The sequence below is a fragment of the Triturus cristatus genome, chromosome 8 (assembly GCF_964204655.1).
Source record: "Triturus cristatus chromosome 8, aTriCri1.1, whole genome shotgun sequence".
Taxonomy (NCBI): Eukaryota; Metazoa; Chordata; class Amphibia; order Caudata; family Salamandridae; genus Triturus; species Triturus cristatus.
In genome coordinates this window covers 460,698,062-460,724,619 of record NC_140591.1, presented here as the reverse complement: position 1 = coordinate 460,724,619, position 26,558 = coordinate 460,698,062, and the positions used below count along the sequence as shown (strand labels likewise).

Below are 26,558 nucleotides of genomic sequence, written 5' to 3'. Positions count from 1 at the left end.
CTTGTGGAGATGCTTTGGAGGTGAAGAGGGCCCGGAAACTTGGTTTGTCACACGAGGAGAGCCAGAATCAGTTCAGAAGGAGATTGATTTCAATAGGGAGACTGATAGGTCAGTTTACGCCCTAGCACCTTCTCGAACGTTCAAGAGTGAAGGGAAGGGGCCGAGTCCCACTTGGACTTCGGGTACTTCTTTTTTGACTTACATGATGACTTAGATTGCAACAAACATCTGCGTTGGGAATGACTTCGGAAGCAGGAATAGGACCGTCCCTTCAACTGGTGACAGTGTGGAGTTTAAGTGTTTGGTGACATCTAGTTCACCTCATGGTCCTGGATGTCCTTCGGATTTGTTAAGGCACAGTTGCTACCGGCCTGGGAGTTCTGGTACGACCCAAAGTGCCAAAGGCAAAATCTGGTGGGGATCTGTCATAGTCATTTTCTTGCAACAGTCCCGACAGGTTTCAACACCTTGGTTTTATGGGGTGAAGTCATCCTTTGCACACTGGTATATAAAGTTAAGTGGCGAGAAATCTGTTTTGTAAAGAGACAGGAGTAGTTTAGGATTCACGTCCGGTGGCACAGAAATATTTAAAAGGATATCAGAGCTCTTTTGCGGCACTTATAGGTGGATGCACGCATCACTTCTGACATCCAGTCTGATGCCTGGGTAATATTCAAAATGAATCTGTAGATAGAAGTATCCATCAGAATAGGATGCCTGGAGAAGCAAATACAATAAAAAAGTTACCAATTGTTTTCAATTATCACTCCACCAACTTAACTGAAAAACTGAAGGAATCACAGACTGAGTGATTTACTCAGTTTCTTACTGCCATATGTTTGCCCCCTTTCACAAACGGTTGACAAGTTGGAGAGAAGGTTAATTTACCTCCGTAATTGTTGTAGTTCCCGTCCTGTGGACTGTTATTGCATTGTGATTTGGTGTTCTTTAATGAGGAGCATTTTCAAATCTTTCCTAAATTTGAGACGCATTGGAGAGGTATTAATGGATAAGGAGATGATATTCCAGAGTCTGAGTGCATAAAAAGGTCTGCTTCTTCGTTTTTTTATTTTTTAAACCTCTTGGTCTACAGTCTGAGTCCTGGCTGCAGCTGTGCTCTGATCCACTGAGATGGTGAGATTATCTGCAAAATAAGCAAGTGGGGAGCTGGTCATGATGACCTAATAGATAATACAGATGGTTTTGAAGAGTGGACTGACCGGAAATTGGAGCTCCATCAGGATGGGTTTGTTGTGATCACATTTCTTCAGGCCCTTTTTGAGAAGTGGAGTGGCTTCTAGGATGTCCCTAAGAGGTGGCAGTGTGGAGTTTAGGAGGCCATAGAGCAGGTTGTTAGTCCTATACAGATGCAAGAGTACAGGGGCTTGGATAACAGCTCTATCATCGCTTTCTTGAAGAAACAATTTCACTTTCTTCAGACGAGAGAGATTGTACTAGGATTTCTGTTTTATTTGGAAATGTCAACCTTGGAGGTGAGTTGGGTGTCCAGTATTAGTCCAAGTGACTTGAAATTCAGTGAAAGTTGGGGTTCGAAACCATCAAGGTTCCTGTTATTGAGCCATAATTGTATTCGGTCTTGTTTGTTGTTCTTTGTAAATAACTGGAATTCTGTTTTGGTTAGACTGAACTTCAGGTAGGCGCTGAATATCAACTTCTGGATGATGTGCAGGTTGTGTTTAAGGCCTTGGATTTCTGAACCAGAAGAGACCTTCAGGCAGTGTTGTGTATCATCAGCATATTGGTGGATATTGATGCTGTTACCTGTAAAAAATTCACCAAACAGCTCCCTGTAGATGCTGAAGAAGCCGGGCACAGTATTGAATCATGGGAGACTTTGCAGGTGATCGGTGTCTGTTGGGATCTGGAGGTGCCCATGTGAACAAGCTAGTTTCAGTTGGAAAAGTAGGAGAACCATTGATGGTGAATCCTATTCGAGACTCCAATGTGCCTTTGAGAATGGGATGGTCAACTATGTCGAAGGCAGCAGAAAGGTCCAGCAGTATTGGGAGGTAGGGGTCATTTTCATCTGAGGTCAGGAGGGCATTGTCTACAATGTGTAAGGTAGCAGCCTCCGTACTGCAGCCTGATCTGAAGGCAGACTGGTAGTCGAGCAGGAGATGGCTAGCATTACTGTTATTCTGAAGTTGTACATAGACTGCTTTTTCAATGACCTTGCCAATAAATGGTAGGTGAGTGATGGGCGAGGTCATTGGGGACTAAAGTAGGTTTCTACAGAAAAGGGAGGACCTGACATATCTTGAGAGCTTCTCAGAAGATGCCCTGTGTGAAGGAGGCATTGACAATGGTGAGTAGGGTTGAGAGAATATCCCTAGAGACAGCTTTGATGGACAACAAGTCACCTTCGTAAGAAAGGTCTTTGAGGGACTTGATGGAGGAACATTTGCCCTTACTTAGAACAGCCTCTTGGCTTCGCGCAAGAGCAGATAGGATAGCAGATGGTGCATTGCTCAAGGATAGAGAGGGGTGGGATGAGTGGTAACAAGAACAGTACTGGTATAAAGTTTGGAGAGACTGATGTATTATCAAATTAAAAAACAAAAGTTTCCAGCGCATGTGACAACTGTCCTGGTCTTCCTTCAACCTTAAAAAATGAATATGAAGGAAGAATAGAACAGGTGACAGATACCTCAAAGCACTTTACACCATTGCTGATAAATCACTGAAAAGCACTGTAGAATCTGCACCTGGCACTTATTCGTCTGGATCCACAAGTAGGATCAGGGGATCTGTTCCCCGTGTTCCCAGTGACCTGTTCAGAATTCAGAAGAACAAAAGCACTGAGGCAAATTGCCAATTCTTCTTCTTTGACTTAACACATAAATTGCTTATCCGCCCTGGATAATTTACCGGTTGTTAACAAACAGAGTATTGGGATGTGAAAGCTTCGTTTAGCTAATTTTTTGTACATTATAAACTGACATGTAATGTCTTTTTAATCTGATTTTTACTGCAAGCTCGTCGGCCACCGTAAATTTAATTGCAATTTTATCCTTTTTAGGTAATTTATATGTATTTATGTGTAATGTTTGTATGTGCTTTTATGACTTAATTGCCGAATAAAGCTAATTGAACTTGAACTTGAACAGGGCACCAGGCACCAAGACTGCTTGGCGTCCTTAAACCTAAAAAACATGATGGTGAAGAAAGGCTAGGAAGTATGAAAGCTACCTCGATGCTTGGTTACCAACTGCAAACAAGACACTAGGGTACATACTTCGTACAGGGACTGGGTGGTTGGTGATTGCAAATCCTTTAAGCTCTTGCACAAGGGTGGGAGGATTGTGGAGGACATTTGCCTCTGGACACCTCAGACAAAAAAAAAACAGAAATATACAGGGGCTTCCCCTCCCCACAGAGCAGTGAAGGTTTCCAAGAATAGAGTAAAACAAATATTTTCTTTTTTTAAATATCTCAATTTTTGCAAATGCAATGCGAGATTTAAAAACTTCTGTTCATGACGAAAAATGTTGTTAATGATCACAAACTGGGTGAGCTGTGTCACAAATATTTTAGTTCTATAAAGACTTTTTCAGGTGAAAAAACAAGTTTCTACCAAGTGTGCTCTTGTCCACTTGGGTTAAGAGCATACTTGCCATATATGGTCCTAGCTCTAATGTATATTTAAATTATGGTTTGTACAACATTTCTTAAACCCAACTGCCAGAAGGTCTTTAAAAATATTTTGAGAATATTTCAGAAACCATATTTTCAGCAAAGCAAAAATGACTTACAGTGGACCAAGCACCTTCATGGCAAGTTTGATGCAATTCTATACAACAGTTTTTGCTGTAGAGTTGAATGAGAAACACACAAGTTAGTATCGCTGTACCTTGAACACGTACACAAACGTTCCTAAGTCAATGTAGGTACATGCATACATTTTGGGAAGATTTCATAGACATCTGCCAGATGGGACAAAACGTATTAGCACTCAAAAGGTGCCTTTCTTATAGAATAAATTTGCTAGACCCAACTAACTCATATATTATTATTGCGCATGTATTCAATATAAAAAGACCCATGGAGAACTGGATACTCATTTATCGGGATCTGAGGCCTAAAACTTGTTGTTTCGTGCAAAATACTTTTGAGTTGCCCAGAGTACCACAATATGTTTTGGTGGACAATTCATAGAACACAATTACTCATTGCAAAGTATGATTATTAATGGACAAGAATATTGTAAAAGGGGAAAACATGATGCGTAATAAAATAAAGCACACCGAATGAAGTAAAATAGAAATATATATTTACACATAATTTTACTTTATAGATTTAAATGGTAAAATAAATTAAATTAAAACTGGCACCATTCAAATAAGCAAACAACCTTTCTAAAGTGCAATTAAAATGGTAAAAGTATGGGTCTTTCTGCATGTCTCTCAAGTGTTTTCAAGACATATTTTCTTGAATTGGTGAGGATGATCCCCATCTTCGGATTTCGTCTCTTCCCCACCATCTAAATAAGGACAAATTAGTATTAATATTTTAATATTCAATTAAATGAACACTTCCAAATTGCAATCAGTTAATAGTAATTGGGAATGAGGGCTCCTTAATTTAGCACCACGCACAAGCGATGCAGAGACTAAAAAATATGTTTCTTTGGGAAAAATTCTCTTTCTAGCGTTAGATTCTTGGATAGGTTAAAGTACTGTTTGAAGCAAGTTTGTTGTATCTCAGGGTCATTAATGTTCAATCGTTTACTCCTCAAAGAGATGCTCACACTTTGTAGCAATCTTAGATTCCACTTATCTGAAGTGTTGGGGAAATAGTTTCATAGCTCTGAATGGGTGAGAAGCAGTGAGGATTCGTTGTCAGTCTTTGGAAGATACCAATGCTGGAAAACCACTGGAATCCAATTAATATTCATTTAGTCCATGTTATTTTTAATCATTTACCAAGCATTACGATAGCCGATTCTGAAAGAAAATAGAAAGGTCATCCCTGGATTCCAGTGATACCAGAAAAAGAAAAAAAGTGTGTTCAAATCTCCAAACGATAGCCTTGCAGACATCTGCTACGGATTCATATTCTATGTGAACAGTTCCTATAGCTTTCTTGCTCGTGGAACAATCTATCACCCACAAAGAATAGACCTGTTAGCATTCAGTTATCAGCATTAGATGCTTGAGACATCCCATCTGGTAATAGCTTATTTAGAGAGACCATTGCTTTTTAAATCAGAGGTTAAAATAACCACACGCTGGCATGTGCATTCATATCTCCAGGTTTGTTGAAGAACTGAACAGCCCTCTTAATATTAGTGAATGCTGTGTCTGACTACTAAAGAAAACAAATGTAGGAAAACAAAAACTGACAATCCAAAACTACATTGTAGAAAAATAGCAGTTTGGATAAGTATCTATGAAACAATGTAGAGGGAATATCACTAGTAAATGCCTGAATCTTACCAACCCACCTCTTGGAAAATAGAGCACTAAAAGCAATAACATTTCACCATCCATTATTGCACAGGCACCCAGATACTTTTTGGTCCTTAGTGAGCTCTATATAAATTCTGGCACTCACTTACAAGCTATAAATGATCCCAAATATGCTTGCAACAAAATCAAACACTGATGAAGACTTTGATGGGAAAATAAATAACTTGTTGCGCTGTTTTAGTGGAAAACCAAATAAGAACTCTCCGATCATAGGATAAATGAGTGAATTAAACTAGTCTCATAAATATTGACAGGCTACCGCGCCCCCCCCCCCCCCCCCACTCCTCCCATCTCAATTTAGGAGATCATTAGATTTGCTGTTATAAGCACCTTGTTACAAAGCCAAAGTCATGGAATCCAGATGAGTAATAAAGGCAGTCTTTTATTCAACTGCAATTACTGGTAAGAATAATCACATCACAGTGTTTGCCAACCTCTTGATTCTTCATCTATATGAAATTAGTTAGGGGTTACCACATTTGACTACATCCTTTTTATTATTCACTGACCAAATGTTTCAGAAGGTCCATGGCTAGGATGTTTCATTTTCTTTGGGACGATTCTACTGGTTTCCATCAAAAACCTATTTTTACTGTAGACACAAGTAGCACGTCTTAAAGTCCTATCCAATTTAGTCATACTTCCAAGCATGGACATGGGCATGTTCAGTATTACAGTGCCATGATTATCAAGCACTGGGACCAGTGCTCAATTTGAGACGGTGGTTTCCGGTGCTCAGCACCAGCGCTTTTCATGAGCACCAGTTAAGGACACATTCATTTATGGTACGCATGGGGAGATTGAGCGATTTGCGTAGAATTGGAGGATATTGAGCCGATGCCGAGATTCAAACCTGGTTCCTAGCTCTGAAGTCGGCAGCTCAGGCCATTACGCCACATTCTCTCCCCACTTTCATGGTTTGTAGTTGATTCTATTTTAGGCGGCGTTAACAGGAGAAATGGGCTGGTGCAAGCTGCCTCCTGACGAGAGCCTCAGAACTTATTACAATTGGTTTTTTTTTACAAATTAACCACTGGCTAGGACCTTCTTAATCTGGTTTAACACCTTCTTCTAGAAGATGTAACAATTTAGGAAAAAAACATATGCAAATCACGGTCATCAATTCTACACTCCCTGCAACATTTACCACTTCCCTCACAAAAAGAGGTGTACCATTGGTCACATTACTCATTCATAAGAACACATTCGAGATAATAGCTAATTCCACAAAGAAAACTACACTTGCCAAAGAAGTGTTAACCCCTAATTTAAAAATTTCAATTCAAACGTAAGATGTATCACTGCAAATTCCTTGTAGAGCTTAATAGAACTTACTTGCCTACAACTCCAATCCAAATCTAATGGAACAGTCAACACCTTAGTCTTCTACAGCCCCAGTCCAAAGAAACTACCCTCACAGGCCACATTTCAATTTAACCATGAAACCTAAAAAGGGCCACTATACTCTACCAAACTATCACTACAAAGCTGACCACATATGAACACCCTGCATCAAGGATGTACCCACTGAAGACTTCCAGTAACTTCTAAGTACATCCACAAATGTGGCCGGGAAACTATACATTTTTTCCCAAAACAATATGGATATTGAAATTCTGCCTACCTTGTTAGTGCTATGAATAATCACTTAAGCGAGTCATAGCAAGATTATCCTAAACCACCACCGAAGTTAGACTGTCCGAGCTAAATTAAAATCATGGGACAGATCAGACAAGAAAAGGTTTCCCCACTATTCAACAACAGCATAGCACAAAACATAGCTTCAATATGCCTGAATTATATGTGAACTTCATAGATATCGTCCTTGCCAGTATTACTCTGTATGCATCCAAAAAATAAATACATTTTAAAAAATCCATTACAGTACTAAAGTGAAAGGACAGTTGCAGGAACTAATTTTGAATATCCCAGGAAGTCAGGGGTAATGGGCTTTCAATTGCTTCAATTCGAGCTTTCCACCTTCGGTTTCGTAGGGTGACCTTTTTAATGGACTCAACATTGATTACCAAGTACACCCCTTTAGCATTTATCCCTCATAGTGAAGCAGAGTGGTCCCAAGCTCAATGAGACACATTTAAAGAGGGTTTAAGAACCAATAAACCACAGCCTACTGGCTTTATGAAATGGCTCTTCACAACCGCTACCTGTTTATGGGCTTTGACAAGGCTGATGTTTTTCTATATAATTATTTTATTTTGCCAAACTTGCTTTCAGACTCCAATCGGTGAGAAGCCAATGGGCAAGCCGAAGCTACTGGACCTCAGCCATGGGCTAGGGTTGTTTGCCTTTGATGTCCTGAGTCCGTCCAACTAGAACTCTGCAAACTGGGCCAAGAACAACCACCTCAGCACTTGACTATCATTGGCAGCAATGGGAAGTATTCTCAGGTTTCTCAGGGATGTAGTGTAGGGGAGTATAAACTTAGAACTCAACAATCGCCCATCAGCATAATAATTGAATGTCTATCCCAATGTTTTACCTTGGTAAAAGTAAAGTACTTTAATACTTCACAGCATATAAAACAGTCACAATTCTTGTATAGGCACTTGGGTTATTTGCCTTGTATTCTGCCTCAACGCCGCTCTTCCCTAGAGTCTGCCTCTTTGGGCAGGTCTAAATAAGTCTCTCCTTGGGATCTGAGAATCCTTTGGGCATGTATTATGGATTAGTTGCAGCTCCAATAGGAACAGTGCAGCCTGAACTGCCAGGTCATGCTCTCTCTGAATGGGAGCTCAAGCAACGCATGACTGGTTTCAGCCCATCTGGGCCTCCTAGGTCAGGTGTAGCTTGAGTCCTATGGCACAGCAAGCATGTGACTCACATCTGGGCATACCCGTCGCACATAGAGAGTCACACTAAAGAACACAAAAGGTGATTGGTGGAATGCTTAACTTAATCTCAGACAGGAGTGGTTCCTCTTGGAACCACTTTCACATATAGAGTGCTGCCCACATGTTTTAGGGCACACAGATTGCTCTCCCCAATCTTAGTTCGGCCAACAGATCCATACAGCATGAAGGCCAAGCTGTTCTGGTACTGCAGGTCAATCACATCACTGCAGACTTGGTAGGCTGCTTCCCTTAGTTAGCAGCATGTCACCTTCAAGGCATACCAGAGACTACGATTCTTCCAGCAAGTGCAGACTCCAGGTGATGTTCCCATATCTCTGAAAAGCAAACTGCCAGGCATACACCAGCTCTGGTTGTGCAGTAGTTCTCAGAGTACTCTAGGGAACACTATCTTCTTTGGTTAAAGACAACATGAAACTGAAACAAGAGGGTCTGTGGCTCCCACTTCTATATTGATTAAGCAGGCAGGGGATGTGGATTCTCTGTCTGCACTTTCAGAACCGGTTTGGGTTGGTTCTCTTTTAATCTGCACTCCCTGGCTGTTCTTCAGACATAGCAAACACAACAAGATGATGGACAGAATGCTAAACCTTTTCAACCACTCATCCCCAGTCAAGAGATCCAAGTTTAATCCATTGTTCTTTTGCACACTATGACACTACAGTCTGGACCTGCCAATGATTGACATGTCAAGCGTCAAGCAAAATAACGATGGATTAAACCTAGATCTGTGGCTGGGGCGGAGTGTTTGAAAAGTTTCAACACTCAGTCCATCACTTAATTTTATTTTGTGATGTTCTCCAGACATAGCATTTGCAAACACTGATGCTCCTCACAGCAGAGTAGTCTACAGCCTGGAGAACCCACAACAGAGGCACAAAGAGGTGTGAACTTTCTGAACCTAGCTCATCAACAGTCACACTGACCGTGATCTGCAAAGAGACAAAATGCTAGCCTCAACTAAAGAACCCTTCTCATCCTTGTTGGACTTGGCCCTTTTTGCAAAGTTATCCCCAAACCTTTTACCTTCTTGATCCTATATTTCAGACCTTCTTTTTGTTGGCTTTAGGACTCTGGGCACCAGCAAACCAGTGCTAAAGTGCATGTGCATGATTGGCATATTTAGTTTACTAGTAAGTCCCTAGTGCAGTGCATCATGTGTGCCAATGGCTTGTAAATCAAATTCTACTAGTAGGCCTCCAGCAGTGATTGTGCCACCCACATGTGTATCCCTGCAAACATGTCTCAGACCTGCCACTGCAGTGTCTGGATGTGCAGTTTTAAATTGCCATTATGATCTGGCAAGTGCACCCACTTGCCAAGCTCCAAACCTTCCCTTTTATTACATGTAAGGCACCCCAAAGGTAGGCCTTAGGTAGCTCCATGGGCAGCTTGCAGGTAGGACATGTGCTGCTGTGTTTTACATATCCTGGTAGTGAAATACTGCTAATTTTGTTTTTCACCACAGCACGGCCATCTCTCCCATAGGTTAGCATTGGAGGTGCCGTGTAACATCTTACATGTGTATTTGCCAATTGGAAGCTGATAGAAAATTGGAGTTTGGTGTCTCTGGACTCACATTTTAAAAACACATAGTGAAATTGTTTTTTAAATTGCAGGTCTGAAAATGCCACTTTTAGAAAGCTGGTATTTTCTTACTTTAATTATTCTGTGCCTTTTTCTGTCTCTGAATACACGTCTGGGTCAGGATGACAGTAAGCCTGTTTGTGCATTCACTCTAGACAGTCACACAAAGGAAGCTGAGGTGTGCCCTGCATATCCTGATGGCCCATCACTAAGCTGATGGGCTTTCCTGAGCTAGAGGCGTGGGAGGAGTTGACACTGACACCTGAATAGGGATGTGCCATTCCTCACACAAAGAAGTCTTCACCTCCTGTAGTGTGTCTGGAGCCAGGGCAGAGAAAGGCAGTGTCTTGTGTACTTCAAATATTTTCTTTGAAGTGTGCCTACTTTAAAGGCTGAAATGGGTACAGATATGGCACCTCTGACACCATATACTCAGAACACTTCTGGGTTGAAGACATTCTGCCAGGGAGAAGAGCTGGATAGCTGCCAGGAGGGACTGTCGCTTTGCTGTTTCTTTGATGTGTTGGGCTTCTGCTTCTGTCATGGGAGTGAAAGGACTGGACTTTGCTTTCTACATCCTGCTTCCAAGGTTCTCCAAGGACTTCAGTTGAGATTGCCTCATGTTAAGAAGTATCAGGGCCATCAAAAACTTCACCTACCAGTACTTGGGCTCTTCTGCTGAGAGTCCTAACTTGCCAAGTGGTGCCAAATCCAATTCCTGGGCCTTTGGAAGTGATATCTGGTGCAACAAGAGGAAACCAAGGCCTCAACTCCGATCGACTTCAGAACCAGCGCCTGTCTGCAACTCTGATGCTGTGCCGCTGCCTGCACCGGAGCTGTGGCCCTGTTCAATGCACTGAATGTGACTTGCACCACAGGCTCTAACGCCACCGCACCACTGCCTGCACCGGAGCTGTGCTCCCTCTCAACACACTAACCGCGACTTGCATCGCAAGCCCCGATGACGCAGCAGCGGCTCTGAAGCTCTGCCACTACACGAGTCCCGAGCACCGCACCACCGAAGTCCGTGGCGCACCGCTCCAAAGCCTATGGCCTGGTTCAGCATCGGCACCGCAGAACGAAGCCTTGCGGCTTGACCTTCGAAACTTCATTGCCACTGCTCCATAGTAAGGAACTGAGATGCCGCACCAGCCATCGCAGCATCACCTCCCCCGCAGCAGTAAGGAACCTATGCATTACCTTCCCCTGTCCAACAATAAGGAACAGACTCCTCACTTTACCTGCAACAGTAAGGAACCGAAGGCCACACTGGCTTACGCGACACTTCAACTCCCCTATGTTTTGCATTGTCTTTTGTTTTTCACGACACCTCCAAAGTACTGTACAGGGGTCTGCCCGACTCCGTAACCGGTCCTCGCTCCATCGAGGTCGGACTGACTCTGTGGAGTTGTTGCTGTCAACCACGATCAAATAGCCCCAGGTGGAGCTATTTTTGATTTCTCACAGCTGTAATTGATTTAATTGTTAAACATTAATACCTTGATTTGTGTATGTTGGATGTTTGTCGTTTAGGTCTTGTTTTATTCAGATAAATATTGGCTATTTTTCTAAACTGGTGTGGAGTCCTTTTGTAGTGTTTTGTGTGTGTACGAGTGTGTGCATGTGTGTGCGCGTGTGTGTGTGTGTACTCTACACATTGCCTATGTGATAGGCCTGGCTGCTCTGTGCAAAGCTGCTAAGGGGGTGAGCAGGAGTTGCCTTAGGTGTGTAATTTACTTACCTGACTAGAGTGGTAGGTTCTGCCTGGCTTAAGTGCATACCCTAGCCAACCAGAACTGCCATTTCTAACACTCCTGAACAACAGAAACTGCAGTTCCACTCTTCACTCCCACCATTTACCAAATGGCGGTGCTACAGGAAAACTAGTCAGTAGCTACTTGCAGCAAAAGACCTGATCCACTTTCGAAAGTAACCCGGTCTCTACTTTCCATAACTTCATTGTCTAGGTCTCCTCCTTCCAGCATGAGCAATGTCAGCAATACACTTCCACTGTCTTGGAAAACAACCTCACAGGTATATGCCAGGGCTTCCAAAATGGATCCTGCACGCCTCAATTACTTTCGCACACCCATAAACCTCCGGTATGTCCCAAACAGGTCAGATATATGCAGAAAATAAAACACATTTGGGATATTAGTGTAAAGATGAGGGTTGGATCATCAAGGCAGAATTTTACATGAGTGGGCCAGCACCCCACCCCTCCTCTCAAGTGACACAGATGAAAAGGTCTGTCAAATCCACTGATTCACATAATGTGATATTCTGCCACCACCCCTCTTTATGCTAAACCCATGACAAAGACGGAAGACCACTGTCAGTTAAATGAGGGTATGCTTGGTGCGCCCCTCCAGGTCACAGGACCTCATTCATGTCAAGGGATGTATGCACATACATATGCACACTTTCAGCATTCCTATCACTGAGAGTTGGCCTTTTCCTTCAAGGCAGATGCTTCAATTCCATCAGTGTTAGGACCCAAAACTATTACACAGCTACTAGTTCACAAGTCAGGTGCTCCCTTGGAAGATGAAGTCCAGCAATTCCATATGTCCAGCAATCCCATATATCCAACAGGCAGTTCCTCCTTCACCAGGAACTCTTCAGATCTCCGGCAGGTTTGCCACAAGATGTGCCCTCATCCTGAAATTTAAATTGACAATCACAGATCCCAATCCTTCCCAATAAGAATCTTTGCCTCCCAGCGCTGGGCAATTATTTATTCTTGGCACAACCAATTTATTTCTGTGTAAATTGTGGAAGGCTACTCAAATCAGGTCTTGTTAGCCCTACATGATCAGTGAATGTCAGTGGTGGTTTCCACTGAAGTTCTGCCCATACTGATCCAAACAATGCCTGCATTTTGTGTAGAAGCTCATATTGCTATATACATATCCTTAGTAACCCAAATGGTACAGGAAGAGGAGTTGAGCTGTAAGTGCCCTGACAAGGAGTAGGAGGCTAACCTACAAAGGAAAGGAAAAAGGCATCCCCAGTTGCTGTAATCTGACAAATTACATCCCCTCAGGAATGAGCTAATATCGTACAGTGCTCATTTCCAAGGGAGACAAAAGAAAGAGCATTTCCACTGCTATAGTCAACAACTATGGGGAGGTTCAGGAAACTTCAAAACATGACTGCAGTTTCAAACCAACCTCGAGCAGCCTTACCCAAGCCATAACAACCCAAGTATACAAGAAGTCCCAAATTGATTCATGTCTCCATAGAGTAAAGCACAACACACACACTCACCTTACCTTATACATGCATATTTAACACACTCTGTCCACCCATTACTCACACATATGAAGTGAAGCATCCGGCTGAGGGTGTATTGCAGACTTTTTCCTAGAGTAGCCCAGTATGCAGCTCTCCTGTGAAGGTGGTAGGCCAAAATTGCATATTTCTTCTACTTTAATCGTGTTGCCATTAACTCCAATTCCTTTTCAGTCTTTCAGTATATTACATAGTTTATAAAGAAATATGGAAAGTTTCTGAAAGAATCTTCATACATCCCTCCTCTATACACAGGAATGCTTTTATCAGTCTCTTGAATTAATCTAGCCAAGTCCTGTCCAAAGGTTTTGTCATATATAATACTCGTTTTCTTAACGTGACACAAACATGCTTTTAAACAAATTAAAGAAGTTAGTACGAGGAATTGTGCACTCTGGTCAATCAGGTTTTGTTATAGTAAGGAATACCAGTCATTAATGTGACTCCCTTACCAGGAAGTGACTCTAGAGACTATATGAAGAGAAATATTATAGCCTCGGAGGGAGGTGTTTTGATTATATAAACAACAAAACATAACCTACAACCAAGCATCGGTTCACATACTAATATTATCTTTAAACAGGTCACGGTTCTGCTGAGACAAACATCCATATATCGCTCATACATAGGGTATCCAATGCATAAGAGCGCCCCTCCATAACACATTGATCTCACTTGAGGAGAACCGTTTTACTTGTTGCGTTCCCCCACCTCTCTCAGGGCTTCAGACAAATATACAGCCAATACCTCAAGCTGACCTGGGTTTTCTGCAAAGCTCCAGACCCCTGCCCGCACATATCAGAGAGATGGCGTCTGTGTACCCCACACACCTCTTCACACAACCATGCCTCTTCCTCCGCCCTAGCCTACTGTTCCACTTCCATCTGCTCCCAGGACTAAGTAGGGCTCTGTCTCTCTTTCCAGGCCCTGGCTATCCGTTTCCTAGCCAGTGCCAGGGTAAAGTATAACAAGCATTGGCATAGCCAATAGGTCTTGCTTTTGGGACCTTATAAGTATTTAGTTATGCAGCACAATATCCTTGGTGAAACAACATTAATTGTTACATGGTTAAATACTTATAAGGTCCCAAACACGAGACCTATTGGCTATGCCAATGCTTGTTTCACTTTGGATGTATGAGGTAGGAGAGCCCATGGGCAAAATAATTGCCACTGTCCACTAGACATGCAATGAGGTTCTGTGCTACCATGAGGACTTCCCATTTGTACCCACTGTTCTGGTTCTGCTCTCATTATATTCCGTTTTGAAATCCACTAGTGGTATAGTGATTAGTCATGGCTCGTAATTAAAGTGTCATAGCTAGCTATAAGCAATGTCAAGACTGGTTGTAAGCAATGACTGAATAACAGAACTAACGTGGCATTTTGTGGGGTACATGTTATCCAATGACGCCCATGATATTTAAAAGCAGTAAAACATGGATCTGACTAACTGATGCCGGGGACATCATTTTGGAGACTGTTATATATGGACACACTGTAAGAAGAACTACACAACTCTTGCACATTGTTCAAAATACAAGAAAATGTGTTTATAAATTGAGAAATTCAGTACCAGTACAGACTCAAACTGTAATATTAATTCAGATTAAGAGTGATGGGCATAGTATTTAGATGGGGAAAAAGCATGGTAGAAGATGAAGACCTGCACACAAAAAAACAATACAATATCAGGCAATAAGTAAATAACATTGATATTCATTAACACAATGTTTAAACTGAGTATGAAAAAGGGGCAGCAGGAATTGAATTAAAGCATAAGATCAATAAATTAAATATGACAGACTGACAAAGTGAATGATTCACAGAAGTAGTATCGGAATAAACAGGCACTGGAAAATCTAATAGGCCTCGGCTTTGGGACCTATTGGATTTCCCAGTGTTTTTTAGCAATGCTGTACAGCATCCCCAATGCTGCACAGCTTAGTAAAAATATGAATTTGAAAAAAGCCTACGCCACAGCCGCCCATGTTACTTTGTAGACGTGTGCATATGTCTACAAAATGACAAGGGCACTTTTTAAATCTTTATTTACCGATCAGAATTGACCAGTAAAAAAGAAAAAAAAACATGCAAAACATTGTTTTAAGTGAGAGACGGAAGCAACACAAAGGCGAGGGTGGAGGCACAGAAAAGCAATGGGTGAGAGAGAGAAACCTGGAGTTGGCAGGGAGGGAAGACGCTATGGGCGAAAAGGCAATACAGGGGGAGAAGCATACGAGGACAATCAGAGAGGGTGTGAGCGAGAAGCACATGGGTTAGAGAGGGCAATACTGAATGCGGTAGGGGAGGGAAAAGAAGCATAGCAGGGAGACAGCTGGAAAACATACATCATTAACAATTTGGCAAGAGAAACAAATCACATCAAAAATAATAAAGTGAACAATGCCAAACAGAAAATTGTAGTTAGGTCTTTGTGGTACCACTGCTGACTCACACTCGATTACATTCTAATGCAAAAGATCTCTACCTAACTGACACAGAACAAAGCCATTATTAGTGGTGCAGCTATCAATTAATTATTGTGTCAAATGTAACCAGCATTGCGTAAAAGTAACGCAGCGCGACCGTGAATGTGAAAGTCATCGCGATCGCGGTGAATGCGAAAGTGATCGCAATGACACGCTCTGTGCTCAGCACACGAGGGATGAGCGCGCAGCAGCGTTGATTGCAGAGGCGGAGTGAGGCGCGAGCGCTTGTGCGCGTAACCGAAAGCTGGTGGCCGTCATTCCCTTTGGAAGCATTTTCAACAGCCACTGACTAAATGTCTCGCAGAGCAGCGCATGCGCTGACTCAGCGAGACCTAACAATCTGTTGCTCGCCTTTTTAGGCGATAGGGAGTTAAAAACCTCTCAAGAGGCAAACCTCCGGTGTCCCGTACAACTCCCTAACCTGGGGACTACCCAAATGAATAACAATTCGTCCCCAGTAAGCTAATACCACTGGGCAATCCCAGACCATTTAAAAAGAATTACAGACAGTGACCCCCCATCTCGGCACAGTCGCGGGTCTCCCCAATATACAGCCACTATTTTCCTGGGGTACAGATATGGTTGATGCGTGAAGTTAAGTCGATAAGGTATCTCACTTGACGCCAAATTTTAAAACCTATGTTTAGATGGCAGCTTTCAATTGCATAGATGCTTCAGACGGGTATGTGCCATGTAACCTGTGCTTTAATAATAAAGCCCACCTATGGTAGTCAGGCGATTAAACTGGGATTGTGTGGTCAAAGCAGAAGGGCGAGGGCATGGAGATGGCTATGATAGTTTAAGTGCATTATAGGTAGATGATATTCTTCTCAATATTGTTTATCCCAGAGATTCGATACAGGCAATGTTGCGATAAGCATCAAAATTAACTGATCAAAATATTAGCTTTAACCAACTGTCAGTAACATCAGGATTAAGGAAGTTGAGACGTCACTTTAAAGAGCAGCGGGTAGTTTCATGTACCTCGGTATAGTTATCACAATAAACAAGCATTGGCATAGCCAATAGGTCTCGCTTTTGGGACCTTATAAGTATTTAGTTATGCAACTGTTGCATGGCTAAACACTTATAAGGTCCCAAAAGCGAGACCTATTGGCTATGCCAATGCTTGTTGAGAGCGGGTCGGATGAGGACGCACATTATCGCAGTGTGGTACAGGGCAGGCGCACGTTTTCTCCGGCTCTCTCAACACAGGAACATGAGCGGAGCGGTTTAAAAGCCACCCTCTGCCTTGCCTTTCCCAGGCAGCACAGCAGGATGTAATGAGGGGGCGACTCCGTGTCCCATCAGCCCAAGCCAGACTCAATAGCAGCCCGCCCCTGGGTCTCATCACACATGTGTATATGTAATATTTACTCACTCACTCACTCATTATTTCCATGCACTGGCACTTTGTCCTTAATTGCACCAGACATACAGAAAGTAATGACTCAGGAGTCCACTTGCCATCAGTACGATTTTGTAGCTTTTAACCGTTTCTATACCGGTGACATCTGCTTCATTCTCATCTGCGTCGCGCGAGCTCGTTGGTCGCATTAAGGACAATTATTGAAGGAGTCTGGTGTTTAGCATGTGCTTTTGTATTTTTCACTGCGCGTTCTATAATCATGTAATGGTTTCAATTAACTGTATCGTAATGAATAAATACAAGAGCTATGAAATATATGCATATGGGAAAGTGACCTTAAATATTTTTGGTGCAGTCCTTTTGAAACCGTAATCCGGCCCGACCAAAACAGTCCTATTTCTATGTCGGCGGCCGTCCAGGTTGTTTCATTCTGAAAATCCGGTCACCTCAAGCTAAATGCTCATTATGTGGGGTGCAAAGCTGGCCTTGTTTCCAGTGCGAGCATGGTACTCGAGAGTCTGTGGCTGTAATGTACTCGGCAGTGTTTTGATTTGTTAAAAAGTGCCAGGGCACTCCTCACGAGCCCTTTGCAACGTGCACTTACCCATTCATTGCCCCTGCCATCTCTGCCAATGACAGTGCCAGCACAATTACTAGCAAGCCCCCAGAGCCATAAGAATGGCATGGGCAGCAGGTATTGGTCATTATTAATGTATATTGAATTAATAAACAACAGTTGTTGTAAATAAGAGAGACCGCCCCACCAGGCGACTGACTCTCATAAGCATCGGTGTTGACAATTAAAAGCTGGTGTTGAGCACACAAACCACCGGCTCAAATTAAGCACTCTAGGTCCTGCGGGACTTGCAAGCCCAGGGGTGAGGGCAGGGAGGTAGCTTGATGGAGAGAAGAGGCAGTGGGCTGGTACAAAGTGTGGACTTGGAGCTACGGTGGCAGTCAGGTGGCTTGCCAGATGAAGAGGTTGATGGCCATCTAGGAAGGGCTCTGGTCTGTAAAACGACAAGGCGGGTTTGCAGCGTGTGTGAGCTTGTATCTCTGAAACATAAAGCGCCCCTCTTGTGCAGTGACCGCCTGTGGTGACTTGCGCAGTTTGGCCCATCATGTGTCTTAGCCCCGGCTCTGGCTCCGCCTCCCGGAAGCGGTCCAAGGTTGTGTGCGGCTGTGCAGCCGAGGATCCCAGGATGCGGCGGCTGCTGTTTGCCTTCAGAGCTTGACAAACACTGAGCACTTTTCCCTCTCGAAGTTTGCGAACTCGTCCATGTGATGTGTTTAAGGGGAAGGAGAGAGGGGGGGGGTCGATGGGCCATCGCCCATGTGGCAGCGAGCCCGGCTCTCACTGCAGGGTGAGAACAAGGAATAGGGAATGTAAACGATTGGGGCAGGGGGCTGCAATTATAAAAGGTGCACAGTAAATTTGACAGCAACATTCCATCTAGAAAGTATGTGCATGCATAATTATTCAAAAAAAGTTTAATAAAAATAGACCAGTCATGCTATTATTAAACCATTGAGGGTAAAGATAGTAATAAAACGTAGCAAGTGCCCTGTGCCAATGGCATTCCAGTGAGAGTGCCTGAGTCACTGGCCCTGAAAACGTTTTTGGAACCCTGACACACACACACTGACACTTTGAGGTGCCTGTGAAGTCATCCCGCACCATGCCTTTAAATATGGAATCGAGAGTCTCCCTGGTGTCACACGTCTCGCGTTAGAGCGCAGTGCTAGAGGGGAATGAAGGCAGATCGAAACTCCAATAAAACAAGCAAGAAGTGGGATAAGGGAGGGGGTGGCAAATGGTGTGCACTTTCGCGGCCGCTTTGATGTTCTCAGTGGCCACTCACTGAGAACATCAAAGCGGCCGGGAAAGTGATCAGCAGGCTGCCAAATGGTGCGCGCGCCCGGCGCACATGCACTGTAGTTGGCGGCCTGAAAAGCACTAGTTTGCACTTCCAAATCCCGCTTTCTATAGCTCTCGCCAGAGCAGCGCTAAAGCGCTGGCTCAGGCGAGACCTAATAAAGCAACATTCCAATCACGAAATTTGAATATAGAACAAGTGAGAAGTCGCAGATAGGCCTGGATTTGTGAACAAAGCTCCCTCTGAAGTATGCAGGGGATTATAAAAAGGTAATACTGCTGGAGTTCTGAAAGTCATTACAAATACCTCCATTCTATATCAGTTACAGTTATTTCGATGTTTTGGACAAGATGGTACAGACTTTTGCAAGGGCAGCAAAAACAGCAAAGCTAGGCCAGGAAGTCTTACAGAGGCATTGGAGAAGGGAATACTTAAGGTTCCCAGTATAGGACAGTATTATTAAATCAATTGGTTTCAAAATGTTTGGAGGTTCAAACCAAGAAACTACAGCCCAGATGAGTTGGTTGATGTAGGAGAGGTGAAGCCTCAGAAAACAGTTCTCTGGATATGGGGAGGTGAAATAGTATACATGCAAAAGTTCTCGCATGAAGAGTCAGATACGCTAGCTTGGGTTCAAAGTCAAACATATACACACACTATTATGCAGAAGTCAGACATCTGAATGACTTTGTAATGCGCAGCTCCCAGACGATAATCAGCGACAGTGTACTGAATAGGTGGATAATGGCATGAAGAAAGTCACTAATCTATGGAGGGCAATGTAACACACTACCATAGGATATGCGCACACAGAAGCAAGGCGCGTTGGTATAAAATGTAGGCTTTGAACAAATCCACTTACCTCAGATGTTCCCACAAACATGTTCGGACTACAGTTTAAGGAATTACAAAGTGTTTATGTGCCACCAATTACACACGGCAAATAGGACACTGCACAGAATTGTTTGCGAGATGTGACAGCATCCCATGGTTGTATATAAGCATGATATGGAAGTGGGTGACTTCTGAAAGGAGGTAAGTAAATGACTGAATGTATTCACCGCGCATAGAATGGGATGCAGTTAGCAAACAAAATAATGCGTATGATACATAGAAAAAAAATATAGGCCCAGATATGGTGGTTTACTGAGCTCACTCTGCTTTGTGGTGTTTGGCAATGCTGTTGATGCGGAAGGCATGTGTTCCACAAGGATCCCCATCGCATGTTAACGTGTGCACATTGACAATCAAAAATTGTCAGATGAATGGGGATTTTGGTGGAATGAGTGGCCAGAATCTGCAGCATTAACAATGAAAAAGTGCAGGTTAATTTCTGTTTAACAATAATGACTTGCATGACTGTCATTCCAAGTCAATGCATATTAGAACTTTTTATCTTATTCATGGGCACCAAGCTATATCTCAGAAGGGGATGTTACCTTATGAATCGTGTAATTTGACTGTTTTGTGATATTTGATCAAAATGAAAGAAAATACAACAGCTTCTTCCAAAAGCATTTTACAGTGCAAGAGCAATGGCGGAGAGTATTGAACTTTGTTTCTTATTACTTCCAAGATGCTCCGTAGGTCCACGCAACAATGTGAAACACACATGTCCATTACATTACATTAGGTACTCACTTTCCATGGTTTCCAACTCATTCTGCTGACCAACACTGGGAAGCGATGGATTCAACCGCCACTGTTTAAAGAGAACATTCACATTAATTTTCAAATACCAAACCCGGATACTCTGCTTTTTAAACAGTAAATGTCAAGGTACAAAAAATGAATTTATCTATTTTTTAGGTTTAGCCTATACACAGTATTAGTTGTCTCGCCAACCTCATATTTAAGAAAAAATACATACCTTCATACACACATGATGGTCCCCTCACCACACCCCGCAGCATGGGGCAATGGGTCACCTCACTTCAGAAACTGGCTCTCTTCAATGTGGGTGGCACCTTTTCCCTCCCGGTACCGGTGCACCCCGCCTAGAAAGCGGTCCACTTCAGTGCCAGGGATGGGCAGGCCACTCTGGGCTTTAGTTATGTTTTGTTACTGTATCATATTTTACTTACTTTTTGCAAACATATGCATACCACTTTTAGACTGCAGCCGTTTTACTTTGTTACTTGTGCACTTTTAATGTTTATTATAATTGTTTGCAAAAACAAAAAAAGGCCATTCGCCTGCATTTCAGGGCCGTAATGCTAAATGTTTTATGTGACGAAATTACACCATGATAGTACAAATCGGAGAAACTGCTAAATGTTTGCTAAAGACAATACTTTGACAGCTTAAATATACTTGTGTGTGGAATGCAACTGTTCCTTTAAGCTGAAAATCCATGAAAATGACCAAACGCAGCGCTCCTTGTATGGGTCCACCTCCCTGCTAAACAGAAATGTCAAAATATTCTCAACGTTGTTAGTACTCGCGGTGGAGAGGATAACACCTTATTTAACCCTCCCAGGTTCAATCAGGTTTACTAGTGAGATTACAAGTGCTGTAGTCCTGAACTCCTTCTCATGAAGGAAAACTTGCGAAGAGGCGTATGTTGGTGGTGGTAACGTTCTTAAACATGTTAACAGTAAAATGCTTTTCACAGCTACTCTCACAGAGGTTTTCTGTCAATAGTTATTTGATCTTTATAGAGCACGGATCATGTAGCCGACTAGCATCATATCACGGTTCTATGTTTGTGCAGCATCTGCATGGCAACCTGGCCAGGTTGCTGCAACGGATGAAAAAAACACACATTACCTTTAGCACCAGTTCCCTACAAAAGGGTATTTTTAGTAAGCTCACAAACACTAAAGAGTCTAGCCCAGATATTAGAAATCTTTAAAACGGGCAAAAGAAAACTTTTCAAATAAACAAAAAGAAAAGAGAATGTATGAAATGGCAGCATTTGCTTGGTAATCGTTTAAAATCAAACGTATAGGGAAAATATTAAAGACTCCAATGCGCCATTAGAAATTTAACAGAAATTGCCAAAGTCAATGGATTTTCCTTACCAATAGATGTCATTTTTTTTTATTTTGTGCAAACAAATGCTGCAAAAAGAATAAAGAAATAAAAAAACATGTTGCTGCCTAAATATGGCTGAAGGCTTGCACAGATCATTTTTAATTCAAAAAATTAATTCACCATCGCACATACTTTTAACAGAACGGTATTGTTGTTTTCTAGCAGGCAGGTGTACTTACAATAAGTTATAGAAACCCTTTTTAGTTTTAATGCACATCACAGGGAAAATATGATTTTTATTAGCGCAAAGAAATGGTACTGTTAACTTTTAATTAATGTAACCTGAAAACATAGTTTAAACATAGAAAGACTAAAAAAAAAAAAAATAATAAAGAAGGGAAGTAAAAAGCATAGGAAAATTAAATTATTATTCCAGCAGCTACAACACTGAAGCACACTTTTAAGGTGGCTGTACAGTGCGATCAGGAAAAATGCTGTCCCTTTCAGCTCAAGAGAGCCAATGGCTGAAGTGGGTTGACTCACTGCCTTCTGCTTTATGCTGAGATGGGTGGAACCAAAATCTGAATGACAGTGGAACAGATCAATGAAAGAAGGTGAGTGATCCAAAGCCCCTTTTATACATGTATATATGTATGTACTATTTATGATATTTTACATTTCGCCAGGCTTTCAAAAGTACTAAAGCTGTCTTTAGGCCAGACCTAAAATGTATATTAGGTGCTGAGAACAGTCTTTCTACTTTTCCCTTTTAAAAAGGGACAAATGCAATGAAAATGCTATCACAGGTGAGCCGCCTATTGCAGAGAAAAAAGTGCCGTCATTTTAAGACTGCCCACAGACTTATGCAACCCAGCATGCAGCTCAATGAAAGTTAACCCCACAGTTCTTATTTCCAGCTCGAGAGATGGGGAATCCAGGGTCTGTGTCCTGCACTGGTTTCCTCACACGCCCAAGAACAAGACCACAAGTAAATTTATAGATATGGGCCTCCTCTTGGCAAAGAGGGAAGTGACGAGGCTCTGGAAGTCGAAGGTGGGCCCCACACATAGGAGGTGGATTAATGAACTACAGAAATGGGCGGCGAGTGAAAGTACACTTAGATACCAACTGGCGTGTCGTAGGTCAGATGATAGGGCACTAGAGGCGGCCACAGAGTGGGAGATGTTGGTGCAGGCCCTGCGCAACAGCGAGATTGAGGAGGAAGAGGAGCCCTCTGATACTGATGCTATCCCCGGAACGTCCCAACCACACATACACAGTAGATAGTTATTTAGTTCTGATAAGTACCCAAGAATACATATTAAGGCCAAGTCCGGTCGTTGGCGAGGGCACTGGAGGGTGGAGAGGGAGGGGATAGGGATAGGGGGATAGGGACTGGGGAGGGGGAGTGACTGGGTGGGAGGGAAGGGGGGAGAAAACTTAAAAGCGGAACGCAGACATCCTATAATGATATAAACAAATGTACAGGTTGAAATATGGTTAAGTATAATGACCTACATGTTATCGCTGCCCGGCCTCTAGGATGTGGGCTCACAAGCTGTGTACGGAAGCCTCATGGCCAAGAAAGGAAAAGGCACTGGCATTTGCGGTGTAGGGTCATTATGTATGTAAGCTGCTTATCTTTTTGTTCTGCAATAAAAACGGTTTAAAAAAAAAAAAAAAAGAGATGGGGAATCCAGAACTCTGGTACCTGTTCTTTTTTGGTCCTTTTTCACATACATACTGAATGAAACTCAATATTTATTAATGGTTTACAACGTTTTACCAACTTCAAATGAATATAAACCTTTAGGTTAAGAGTGGTTCAATTTGTGAATCTCAGGCCTTTTCTGCCTATAACTGCCCTGCCTTTGACAGGAATTTGACAGCCTGGCAATCTGCAGCAACTCTTTCTACAGTTGTGCTCTCTGGACTGACATGTTCGAATTTGGAATTTAAAGAATGCGATTCCCACATAAATAAACAAATTGTGATGTCATTTTTAAGTAAGGGGTTTGAGAGCGCAGTTGTCAAACAAAGCAATTGCTAACAATACACATAGCTTTGAGTTTGCCCCCTTCAACCAGCCTCCTTTAGCCACTGGTTTGAGATTTTTTGAATCACAACTTGGCTCAGCCCAGTGGAGTATTCATTACTCCCTTAAAGCTATGGCTGGTTGGGCGTATCCTTCTGCTTTAGTGCTGGTATTGAACTGCATGAGGGCCTCCTTTACAACGATTGCCTTTTCTATCCGCGCCAGCATTAAACTCACGTGTTGGCTCTGCCAATGCTTGATGTACATCAATTTAGGGTTTTTGTGTGTGCACAAAGCCTGCCTTACTACCCAGTTCAGGGTTTGCATATGCAAAATGCCTTCATACAATGTGATCTATGTTGCTATCTCAACATTTGGAAGTGCCTTTTCTGTGGTTGTCTACATAGATGAAGCAAGACACAGGAATTAAAATCCCAATTTTAACAAGTCAGTTTGTAATTACAAGTTTACATACTCACTGTGTATTTTCCAACACCTTTAAGTTCACCATACTTCATATAGGAAATATCTGCCTTCTTTTTGCCAACATCTACATCACCCGAGTAGATCTGCTTGATCCCTGCACCTTTTATTAATGGAATACATTCATCGCATGGGCATTTTGTCACAAATATCATACTCCTCTCTTCTCCTTTTATTTCTTGACACCTACATGAATTGAAAATATATGTATGTAACAATAAGCAAAAGCGGTATACTTTGTAATAGCATAAGCAAAATGATAACATTTTTCCCTCTTCGCCAGAGAGCAAGCAAACAGTTTACATAGAAAATTATTTAAAATGCGAGACCTTTTCATTGAAAGTGAATGGGGATGTTTCTGATAGAAATAAGTTTAGCTAAAAAGCCTGAACGTGTTGTGCAATGTGAAATATGTTTCAGAGACAAGACAGAACAGAAGTACAAACCACTTTATGGTCGCAAACACTCTGATTTAAAGGACCAGATGTATCAAGCAAAATTGCTATCGTAAACGGTGAAATTTGCAGAATTTCGCCGTTTGCGATCGCAAAATCATATTGTGCAATGTAGGGAAGAAAAAAAACCACTTGCAAAATAAGGAATCGCAAAATTTGCGATTCCCTATTTTGCGCACGCATTTAGAGGATCGCATTTTGCGATTCCCTAAATGCTATTCTAGTAGCCATCGCAAATTGCGATATTGCTTTAAGGAATTGCAAATTACCACCAACTTCAAGTTGGTGGTAATTTGCAATTTCCTAGAAAAATTCACTTTTTTGCATTTTTCAATGTGCCATGTTGCTCACATACATGCCCTTAGGGAATGTATGTGCGCCACATGTGCACACATGCACATTTCAGAGGTGCAACAGGGTGTCCTTTTGGAACCATTGCATCCTTGAAATTGCATGCGCAATTTGCGAGTACCTATTGGGTACTCGCAAATTGTGCATGCAATTCCCATTCATTTCTATGGGCCTCTTGGCCCATCGAAATGAATGCGTAGGAATTGCAAAATATTAGCAGATTCCTACATACATTGCATTTTGTGAGTCTATAATAGCGAATCGGTACAATTCGCTATTATAGAATTGCAAAATGTAATGTTGATACATCTGCCCAAAGTTTCCGAACTACAAACTGCTTTATGTTTTTAAAAGTACTAATCCCATTTTAGAAATCAGTAAACTTTTAAACAACGGCTAAAATGGGGTTTTGACTCCATACTAATTTGGTCCTTTAAAGGGCCTTGTGCCTTACAAATAACAAATCATTATTATATGCATCAATGTTTAGTAGCTGAAATCTGGTTGCAAAATAGTGAAAAATTATGGACTGCGGAGGTGGGATGGTAAAGCATTTGCAAAAAGCAAGAGGTCCCCCTGGGACCACTCTTTGTGAATGTAAACAGAAGTTTGTTTGGGAGTTGCAGTGGTCCAGGTGACCACTGCAAATGCTGAAACAAACTTAATCAAGCACTGGCAAAACCAATGGGTCCCGGAAAACCGAGCGCTCTTGGCGCTGTCTATGTCAAAGTCCTTGGGCCTTTCCAAATATGTCAAATTTATATTACACAGTGCACACCACAAGCCCTAACACAAATTGGGCCAAATTCAAATAGTATAGCATCACAAGGGAGGAAGCCTGTCCTATGAGATGATGCAGGGAATTCTAAGTGACATTTTTTGCCTGATCAGACTTTTCTTTAAACTCCTATAGAAGGATTCCTTATCACTTTGCGGGCTTTTTGCTTTTCGAGCATGCTTCATACACTGTGGACTGAGTGCTGGTTTGTGCTGCTGTTCTCCTTCACTCCCACTTAATTTCCTCCGTCTTTGCTTTATGGGTAGGAGTAAGAAGTTATTACTTACAGACAAAAGATCTACACCTCCTTCTCAGGTGGCGCTCTCTCCCCCTCCTGTTTCTTCAACGTAAGGCACCAGAGTCATGGCACAATCTGGATCTGCAAGGTCAGCGGCTTCGTCGCCCTCTTCAACTAAGTCGCAGGTCCCAGCTCCTGCTACCAAATGTCACAAACATGACCCTCCCTCTCCTCCAAAGGCCTGTTACTCTGATGTCTCTGGACA

General features: G+C 42.4%; 1 protein-coding gene across 2 annotated transcripts in view; it reads right to left on the bottom strand.

Annotated features, from left to right (window-relative positions):
* Positions 1-4,270: 4,270 nt before the first annotated feature.
* CDADC1 (cytidine and dCMP deaminase domain containing 1) overlaps positions 4,271-26,558 on the bottom strand; it is a 468,682-nt gene continuing 446,394 nt past the window's right edge. The window contains exons 7-9 of one of the 2 annotated variants that reach the window (XM_085621895.1): positions 24,468-24,657; positions 20,619-20,679; positions 4,271-4,964 (exon numbers count right to left, since the gene is read on the bottom strand). In XM_085621895.1, the coding sequence (XP_085478021.1) occupies positions 4,936-4,964; positions 20,619-20,679; positions 24,468-24,657 (280 nt within the window). In that variant the 3' untranslated portion in view covers positions 4,271-4,935. The remainder of the gene's footprint in view (positions 4,965-20,618; positions 20,680-24,467; positions 24,658-26,558) is intronic. The other variant, XM_085621894.1, reaches the window with a different exon arrangement.